The sequence below is a fragment of the Entelurus aequoreus genome, linkage group LG12, assembly GCF_033978785.1.
Source record: "Entelurus aequoreus isolate RoL-2023_Sb linkage group LG12, RoL_Eaeq_v1.1, whole genome shotgun sequence".
Taxonomy (NCBI): domain Eukaryota; kingdom Metazoa; phylum Chordata; class Actinopteri; order Syngnathiformes; family Syngnathidae; genus Entelurus; species Entelurus aequoreus.
The window spans coordinates 68,893,308-68,903,508 of NC_084742.1; the positions used below are offsets into that span (position 1 = coordinate 68,893,308).

General features: G+C 41.7%; 1 protein-coding gene across 3 annotated transcripts in view; it reads right to left on the reverse strand.

The window, feature by feature from the left end:
* LOC133662486 (pyridine nucleotide-disulfide oxidoreductase domain-containing protein 1-like) overlaps window positions 1-10,201 on the reverse strand; it is a 32,653-nt gene that overhangs the window by 17,342 nt on the left and 5,110 nt on the right. For 2 of the 3 annotated variants that reach the window (XM_062066529.1, XM_062066530.1), the window contains exons 2-5: window positions 9,367-9,447; window positions 9,136-9,255; window positions 514-642; window positions 269-342 (exon numbers count right to left, since the gene is read on the reverse strand). In XM_062066529.1, the coding sequence (XP_061922513.1) occupies window positions 269-342; window positions 514-642; window positions 9,136-9,255; window positions 9,367-9,447 (404 nt within the window). Of the gene's footprint in view, window positions 1-268; window positions 343-513; window positions 643-843; window positions 872-9,135; window positions 9,256-9,366; window positions 9,448-10,201 lie in introns of those variants that run through there. The other variant, XM_062066531.1, reaches the window with a different exon arrangement.

Genomic DNA, 10,201 nt, shown 5'->3' on the forward strand with positions numbered 1-10,201 from the left:
CTAACAAGCACAATGCTCCTTGGAATGTTGCTACTCACGCTAACTCCAAGGCAATCTTCTAACAAGCACAATGCTCCTTGGAATGTTGCTACTCACGCTAACTCCAAGGCAATCTTCTAAATGTTGCTACTCACACTAACTCCAAGGCAATCTTCTAAATGTTGCTACTCACGCTAACTCCAAGGCAATCTTCTAACAAGCACAATGCTCCTTGGAATGTTGCTACTCACGCTAACTCCAAGGCAATCTTCTAAATGTTGCTACTCACGCTAACTCCAAGGCAATCCCTCCATTTCCGACAAGCACAATTCTCCTGGCTTTAGAAAGCTGCTTCTGGAAGTCCTGGAACACACATTGGTGCAATACTGTGAGTCTTTTCACCGCAAAGTTGCACTTTTCTGACATGCACGTGTCTATTGACACCTAACTTATAAGAGAGATCTTATCAGCTTTATTTCAGAAAGAGAGGAAATGAAAGATGTCTCAACAGGATGTAGTATTATTTGGTAGTACCTGGACACTGTCTGTGTCACGTATGCCCAGCACATGCTGCTTGTCCTCAGCCAGGAGTTTAGGTCTGGCCCCGCTGCAGATGCACAGCTTCTCGTAAGCAAAAACCTCTCCGTGGGCTGTTTCCACCAGCTGGGAATAAATACATGAATACAAGTTAGAGTAAAGTCCTACAATGTAGTGTAACTCCCATCCACCAGGCGGCAATATATTTGAGAGACAATCAGCACTACCAGACCCATAACTCACTGTGCAATTGTGTTTAAGGACGCCTACCAAATTGGGTGCTTTTTGTAGGTAAACGTAAAATCCCACGCTACAATATTTCCATACCTTTGTTACATGTGACATCACTTCCACTCTGGCTGAGTCCGTTATGGGTGTCTGCAACAGGAAGTGATGTCACATGTAACAAAGACACCCATAACGGACTCAGCCAGAGTGCCTGAAGGGAATGTTACAATTGTGCATGCCAATAAATAAGGCCGGCGTGCCTGACTCAAAAACAAGGCTCCGCTTTTCAGAATGCGATAGCTCAATGCTAATTTACATTGGAGATGCCATTTACATGCTACCGGTTAGCATTAGCCATTTCGACACCTCCAAATATGTCAAAGGTACAACTAAGATGCAATCAAACTGCTGGCGTGCAACAAGTACAATTCTTAACAAAAGACTCAACAACGGACATTTAACCTAATGGCAAAGACTACTTCCCCGACTACTGCAACTGAAATGAATGTTTACATATCTTAGTACATCCACTCAAAAAACAAAGCGTATCCTGAGTTAATCTGACACTTTGAAGGCCCTGCATGACTACTTGGTGTGTGCCATAGTCAGGGCCGGCCCGTGGCATAGGCCGCATAGGCAAATGCTAAGGGCGCCGTCCACCAGGGGGCGCCACGCCAGTGCCACAAATGTTGGAGAAAAAAAAAAAAAAGGAAAAAAAGTTTGTACTATTAGCCCTTTGAGACACTTGTGATTTAGGGCTATATAAATAAACATTGATTGATTGATTGATTGATTTCTAAATACAAAAAATAATCCCACGCTAATTAAAATGCAAAGTAAAGCCTATTTAATAGAAATATTATTTGTTACAACATTACGCGCCCCCCCCCCATGCCCACCGCACGGTGCGCCCCCTCCCTTCCCGTATCATGACTCTTTTTTGGACGTCACCACATAAAAAAAGTCAACACAAGATGTCAAAACGGCCAAAACTGTCAGGTGCCCAGGGAAGAAAAAATAGAAAAGAAGAGGAGGAGAAACGAGAAAAAGACAGAGGTAGCAGGTAGGTAACGTTAGCCTACATGAAATTATTTGTCTGTTACAGAATGTGATAGTAACCTGGCTTTTAGCATTAAGCTAATGTTACATGATTCGGCAATTGCTAATCAATATATAGCTAGTTCTGTTTTAACGTCGGGTTAATATTGTGGAGGGGGCTAAATTGTTATGGAAAATAATAATGTAACGTTAGGTAATTACAGTACACCCACCTTACATTCCTCAGGGACATTTGTATTAGATCTTTTAAGCAGGTGTTTTCTGTTTACATTGTTATTGCCTTCTGGTTAGCTAATGTTTGCCCTGCAGGTAATAGTCACTTTTCCAACTCTTTATATATTAGGTATAGTTGTAAGCCTAGTTGTTAAAGTGCACATCATTATTGTTAATTAAGCAATATCACATGAGAGGGAATGCTGTTTTTTAATTTGAGCACTGCTGTGATTCCGTTAAAGATAATCATAACATAACATTCTCATATAATATGCTAATTTGCTTTCTTTAAGTAAAAAAAAAAGGTCAAAGACAAAGCTATTTGGTTTCTTGTGAGTATATACACTTCACTGCCGATGTGGGGGGGCGCCACCTAAAATCTTGCCTAGGGCGCCAGATTGGTTAGGGCCAGGCCTGGCCATAGTCTACTGCCATCTAATGCCTTGGAACTGCAACTGCATGCAAAGTCTACTATTTAATACTGGCAAATAAGACTCAGAAGTGTTAGAAAACAAGACATATCCATCCATCCATTTTCTACCACTTGTCCCTTAAGGGGTCGCGGGGGGTGCTGGAGCCTATCTCAGCTGCATGTGGGCGGAAGGCGGGGTACACCCTGGACAAGTCTCCACCTCATCACAGTGCCAACACAGACAACATTCACACACTAGGGACCATTTAGTGTTGCCAATCAACCTATCCCCAGGTGCATGTCTTTGGAGGTGGGAGGAGCCTATCCCCAGGTGCATGTCTTGGGAGGTGGGAGGGGCCTATCCCCAGGTGCATGTCTTTGGAGGTGGGAGGGGCCTATCCCCAGGTGCATGTCTTTGGAGGTGGGAGGAAGCCGGAGTAGAACCCACGCAGTCACGGGGAGAACATGCAAACTCCACACAGAAAGATCCCGAGCCCGGGATTGAACTCAGGACTACTCAGGACACTTCGTATTGTGAGGCACATGCACCAACCCCTGTGCCACCGTGCTGCACAAAACAATATATATTTGGATCTAATTGAAGATGTGTTTTTGCAACCATGGGAAATATAAACATGTTTTGTTTCGTGTGTTCTTCTAAACCAGGGGTCGGCAACCCAAAATGTTGAAAGAGCCATATTGGAGCAAAAATACAAAAACAAATCTGTCTGGAGCCGCAACAAATTAAAAGCCATATTACATACAGATAGTGTGTCATGAGATATACATTGAATTGAGATGACTTAAAGGAAACTAAATTAGCTCAAATATAGCTACAAATGAGGCATAATGATGCAATATGTACATACAGCTAGCCTAAATAGCATGTTAGCATCGATTAGCTTGCAGTCATGCAGTGGCCAAATATGTCTGATTAGCACTCCACACAAGTCAATAACATCAACAAAACTCACCTTTGTGCACTCATGCACAACGTTAAAAGTCTGGGGGACAAAATGAGACAGAAAAAGAAGTGGCATAAAACACGTCCTAGAAAGTCGGAGAAAGTTATAAATGTAAACAAACTACGGTGAGTTCAAGGACCGCCAAAATTAGTAGGACAAAACGGCGCTCGCCAAATACTCGAATCAGTGAAGCCTGTTTAATATAAACAGTGTGCTTTATAACAATTAGGGAGGTTTGTGTCATGTTTGTCCTCCTACAGAAACCATATTAAAACAAAAAATATATTTTTCCCCCTCATCTTTTTCCATTTTTCATACATTTTTGAAAAAGCTCCACAGAGCCACTAGGGCGGCGCTAAAGAGCCGCAGGTTGCCGACCCCTGTTCTAAACCATTAATGGTAAAAATGCTAACGGTGTTTTGGTTACATTTTTACAAATGTTGAGCTGCACCATCCAGTTCACCTGTGAAGTTGTCTAAAGCATCCTGATACCACTCTAGGACATGATGTCTAGCGACCCAAAATTCACTGCGCAAAATCCAAACAGTTGCCATTTTGGCAGGCAAAATGGAGCGAGTTAGTTTTTCCGCATAGTTGTCAGTCGTTCCAAATGTGCCAGACGGACATTGTGCACCAGGATGCCACAACCAGCGAGGGGCAGGGAAGGGGAAAGTGTTTTGGTGGATTGCAGCCATAAAACGTGCTAGAAGCGGGCAGAAAAGTGAGCACACGCAACCCTCCAACAACACATTCCAATACAACGCTGACTACTCTAAAGTACTGCAGTATTCATTCATTTAAAAAGGTACTATATACTATGAAAAATACCTGTACTTTTTTTTCTCTTCATGAGCTTGATGGTACGCCGTGGTGACTTTGCTGCTGATATGAGCCGAGTCAACACCCACGCAGAGCACTTACAAGCAGAAACAGCACGGTGACATATGAAGGATGGACATATCTCCGCTTCAAAACTAATGATGCAATAATAATACACTGCAAAGGGGCTAACATCCTTCCACAGTGTTTTAGCTACTTCTAAATCACTAATCCTGGCCTCCATGGCGACAAATAAAGTACGTTTCTTACAAGTATTATTATCACTGGAGGACGAGGAATAGCTAACTAAACATGCACACAACACTACACGCAAACAGCAAGCTAACGCTCCTTAAACAAATCAACTGTAATGATACCAAGTACAAGAGTCGTAAATAGTCAACACTACAATAATTAAATCGATATTTTTTACTATCATTATAAAGTCAGGACTTTGAATATGACCAATGTATGATCCTGTAACTACTTGGTATCGGATTCGATACCTAAATGTGTGGTATCATCCAAAACTAATGTCAAGTATCAAAGAAGAGAAGAATAAGTGATTATTACACTTTAACAGAAGTGTAGATAGAACATGTTAAAAGAGAAAATAAGCAGATATTAACAGTAAATGAACAAGTAGATTAATAATCCATTTTGTACCGCTTGTCCCTCATCATTTTGACAAAATATTATCAGAAATGACACGGTATGTTAGCCAAATTAGCTTTTTTATTCCGTTTGCTAAAAGAGAAGTTGTCCAATATGTTCACTAGGTTTTTTAACACCATTATATTTCAGCGTTCTAAAATGTTTCTTTGTTCTGTCTTTGTAGTATCATGAGTGTCCCGATATTTTCTGTTAAAATAAAGCCAATAATGTCATTTTTGTGGTGCCCTTTATTTTGAGAAGTATTGGAAAAACATCCAAATACATTGTGGTAGCGGTACCAAACACTATGATATTGGACCATGTGCTCCAACTCTGATTGTTAACTAGACTATCAGCTGGGAGTCATTCACAGCACAAAGCAGTTGTGAAATGACATTGTTGCAAGTTACTTAGTTTGAGGGCACTATCTGATGGACTTCACTGAATTCTGGAAACTAAGGCTTACACTAAGCTGGATAACCCCTTAAAGCAGACCTGGGCATTGTCCGGCCCTTTGTACGTCCCTGTCCGGTCCGCGTGAGGCCAATTATAAATTACAAAATACATTTAAAAAAGCATCTATTTCGAGTGTGCAATACAACGGTGCTGCTTTTGTTTTGAAAAGCGTTATTTGTATTACTTCCGTGTGGACGTATGCTCGTGCGCGCAGCGGCAATCTCAAATTACAAAATAAATTTCAAAAAACATCTTTGTCGTGCGTGCAATACAACTGTGCTGCTTTTATTTTGAAAAGTGTTATATGTGCGTATGTCCGGTTAGTGAAGGCGCACAGCGACAAGTGATGCCCGGTTATCCCAGAGACGCTAAAAAGAGAAAAGTTGATGACGAATGGCGTGTTTTCAACAAGACATGGACTGCCAAGTAAAGGTAAAGCCGTGTGCTTATTTGTGGTACACAGGTTGCTGTGTTTAAAGAATATAGTGTAACCACCTGCTGAAGTAGATGTTGCCTTCTTGAGTTGCGTAAATGAGGAGTGAGGATAGATGTGCGTGTGGAAGGAACGAGATATGTTGAGCTGTGTTAGTATAGCTTGCTCAATAAAAGTTTAAAAAGAGCGTCAGACTTGATGTGCACTTCTTCTGGACGCTACAATTGGTGGCAGAAGTAAAACTTTGCGCATACTGCACTGTTTGTGTGCTACGTCATCGGGAGGTACGTGCCACGTGAGGAGCTCGCCGCAAAGAGAGAGAGAGAGACAGAGAGAGAGAGGTGCTTGCCACGGGGGGAATTCCGCCCTCAATGAAGACTCCCAGGTTTGATGGCAAGGCGAACTGGGAGGCATTTCATCCCACTTCTGACATCAATTGTAGCGTCCAGAAGAAGTGCACACCAAGTCTGATGCTCTTTTTAAACTTCTATTGAGCATGCTATACTAACACAGCTCAACTTATCTCGTTCTTTCCACACGCACGTCTATCCTCACTCCTCATTTCCGCAACAGCAACGCTTCCTCCTTCTTCGCCAATCACCTTACAGGTGTGCTACGTTCACAACAAAGAGGATGCAGGATAAAGTGACAGAAATTTAAATTTTTGTATTGTATTATACATCAGGAAGTGTTGTGTAAGGAAGTGTTAAAAATAAAACCATCAAAAGTCATCTGCTTTTGTATAAAGATAAGTTAGGTTAAATGAAAATATTATTATTATTATTATCTATCTTACGGTATATCAAAAATAATTTGAGCAAAATTTAATTGAAATATTGTCGGTGTGGCCCTCCAGCAGTGCTCGGGTTGCTCATGCGGCCCCCGGTAAAAATTAATTGCCCACCCCTGCCTTAAAGGAATCATTATTTAGCCTAAGTATAATTTCAGCCACACTAAACCAGCGTTTAAGGTTCCCGTCCTTGGATCATTTTTTACACGGGTAAGTGCGCTGTGAATATCTTCAATCTGGCTTTGTATGGACTCATTGATCATTTATAAACTGAGTTCGGAGAGGAAGTGACACCAGAAAGACCGCGCCTCACACAGGAAGTGACATCGGAAAGAAGGCGCCACAGCCAGCTTCATAATAAAGTGGTTTCCACTCAGAGGTAACCACTAGAAATATGGAGGTGAGTCATCCAGACATGTCGTGTTTCTCCTTCTTCTACATGTACAGACACTTGTGGAAATCACACATGAATACCTTAAGAGAAAGCCATTGCAGCTATTTGGGATACAACACTTCTCAGACGGCAAGAGAACTTTCCAATGTCCAGGTCGGCTGTGGTTCTACTTAGCTTTGTCCATTTGTCCAAGGAGAGACAACGAGAATGAGAGCTCCCATGGATGTGACAAAAAAGTTAGCGTGTGCTTTGTATTACCTGGCCGTCGAGGGAAAAATAACTACGGAAAACGGTGAATGCTTTTGGACTGGCAAAGCAGACTGTATCAGTTATTGTCCACCATGTATGTCACGGACTCAACGTCTAGGTCCAGAGGATATCAAGTCAGCAAAAAGGAATGGACAATGAAGGTGAAGGCAAAAGAGTGAGGAGTGTCCTGAGCAGATATCTACATCCCTAGTTTGATTGATGTCAAATGTTCTTGATCACATTGTTTAGGTGTGTAATAAAGGTGTGATTCATGTATGATGTCTCAGGTGTGATTCACTACAATAGTCACACTGGATTCCACTTCATTGAAATAGCACAACACTGGATATTGTTCAGATAAGTCACATTTAATTTAAGAACACAAAGCAACACTAGAGGTGACTATGACGTGTGCATGCGTACTAGGTGGTGTTGTGCCGGCTGACGGAGGAGGGGAGGGTCTTAAAGGCCTACTGAAAGCCACTACTAGCGACCACGCAGTCTGATAGTTTATATATCAATGATGAAATCTTAACATTGCAACTCATGCCAATACGGCCGGGTTAACTTATAAAGTGACTTTTAAAACTTCCCGGGAAATATCCGGCTGAAACGTCGCGGTATGATGACGTATGCGCGTGACGAAGTCAAAGTAACGGAAGTTATGGTACCCGTAGAATCCTATACAAAAAGCTCTGTTTTCATTTCATAATTCCACAGTATTCTGGACATCTTTTGCAATTTGTTTAATGAACAATGAAGGCTGCAAAGAAGACAGTTGTAGGTGGGATCGGTGTATTAGCAGCGGACTACAGCAACACAACCAGGAGGACTTTGTTGGAGCGCTAGCCGCGCTAGCCGCCGACCTCACCTTGACTTCCTACGTCTCCGGGCCGCCAAACGCATCGGGTGAAGTCCTTCGTCCTTCTGCCGATCGCTGGAACGCAGGTGAGCACGGGTGTTGATGAGTAGATGAGGGCTGGCTGGCGTAGGTGGAGAGCTAATGTTTTTAGCATAGCTCTGTGAGGTCCCGTTGCTAAGTTACTAAGTTAGCTTCAATGGCGTCGTTAGCACAGCATTGTTAACCTTCGCCAGCCTGGAAAGCATTAACCGTGTATTTACATGTCCACGGTTTAATAGTATTGTTGATTTTCTATCTATCCTTCCAGTCAGGGGTTTATTTTTTTGTTTCTATATGCAGTTAAAGCAAGATGCTATCACGTTAGCTCGTAGCTAAAGCATTTCGCCAAGGTATTGTCGTGGAGATAAAAGTCACTGTGAATGTCCATTTCGCGTTCTCGACTCTCATTTTCAAGAGGATATAGTATCCGAGGTGGTTTAAACTACAAATCCGTGATCCACAATAGAAAAAGGAGAGAGTGTGGAATCCAATGAGCCAGCTTGTACCTAAGTTACGGTCAGAGCGAAAAAAGATGCGTCCTGTACTGCACTCTAGTCCTTCACTCTCACGTTCCTCATCCACGAATCTTTCATCCTCGCTCAAATTAATGGGGTAATCGTCGCTTTCTCGGTCCGAATGGCTCTCGCTGCTGGTGTAAACAATGGGGAAATGTGAGGAGCCTTTCAACCTGCGACGTCACGCTACTTCCGGTACAGGCAAGGCTTTTTTATCAGAGGCCAAAAGTTGCAAACTTTATCGTCGATGTTCTCTACTAAATCCTTTCAGCAAAAATATGGCAATATCGCGAAATGATCAAGTATGACACATAGAATGGATCTGCTATCCCCGTTTAAATAAAAAAATGTCATTTCAGTAGGCCTTTAAACCACCATTGTGTGTGTGTGTGGACAAGGATAAGGTTAGGTGGGAATTACCCTGGATAACCTGGACATGACTTTCATTTGAACTGCTGCTTTTCCTGCCAACTAAACACAACTAGTCACGTGACTAGTCCTACTGCTAGTACATGTAATAGTCCAACTCACGTGTGATTGTGTGTGCAGTGCTATGACCGCCGAGTGGATGACAGTCAGGTTGGGGAGTTTCTCCTCCAGCACACTGGATGATTGTTCCTCCACTTGGAATTCTTCCAGAACTGTGGCCACCTTTCCGAGGAAGAAACAATGTGTTGACTTCTGATGAAATGCAGCAACATTTGAGTGTGCAGGGCGTTAAAACATGAGTCACATGTTCCAGTATTTCATTTGTAATCTGACCTGTTTATAGTTGGTGACTGCCTTGATGAGGCGGTCTGTGGTGATCAGAGCCATGTCAGCTGACGGCAAACTGCACGACAACTGCAACACACACGTTAGTACTCTTCTACACACTATTAATGTAAGCAATGCACACTATTAATGTAAGCAATACACTTGTACACACTATTAATGTAAGCAATACACTTCTACACACTATTAATGTAAGCAATGCACACTATTAATGTAAGCAATACACTTGTACACACTATTAATGTAAGCAATACACTTCTACACACTATTAATGTAAGCAATACACTTGTACACACTATTAATGTAAGCAATGCACACTATTAATGTAAGCAATACTCTTCTACACACTATTAATGTAAGCAATGCACTTGTACACACTATTAATGTAAGCAATGCACACTATTAATGTAAGCAATACACTTCTACACACTATTAATGTAAGCAATGCACACTATTAATGTAAGCAATACACTGCTACACACCATTAATGTAAGCAATACACTTCTACACACTATTAATGTAAGCAATGCACACTATTAATGTAAGCAATACTCTTCTCCACACTATTAATGTCAGCAATACACTTCTACACACTATTAATGTAAGCAATGCACACTATTAATGTAAGCAATACTCTTCTACACACTATTAATGTAAGCAATGCACTTGTACACACTATTAATGTAAGCAATGCACTTGTGCACACTATTAATGTAAGCAATACACTTGTACACACTATTAATGTAAGCAATGCACACTATTAATGTAAGCAATACTCTTCTACACACTATTAATGTAAGCAATACACTTGTACACACTATTA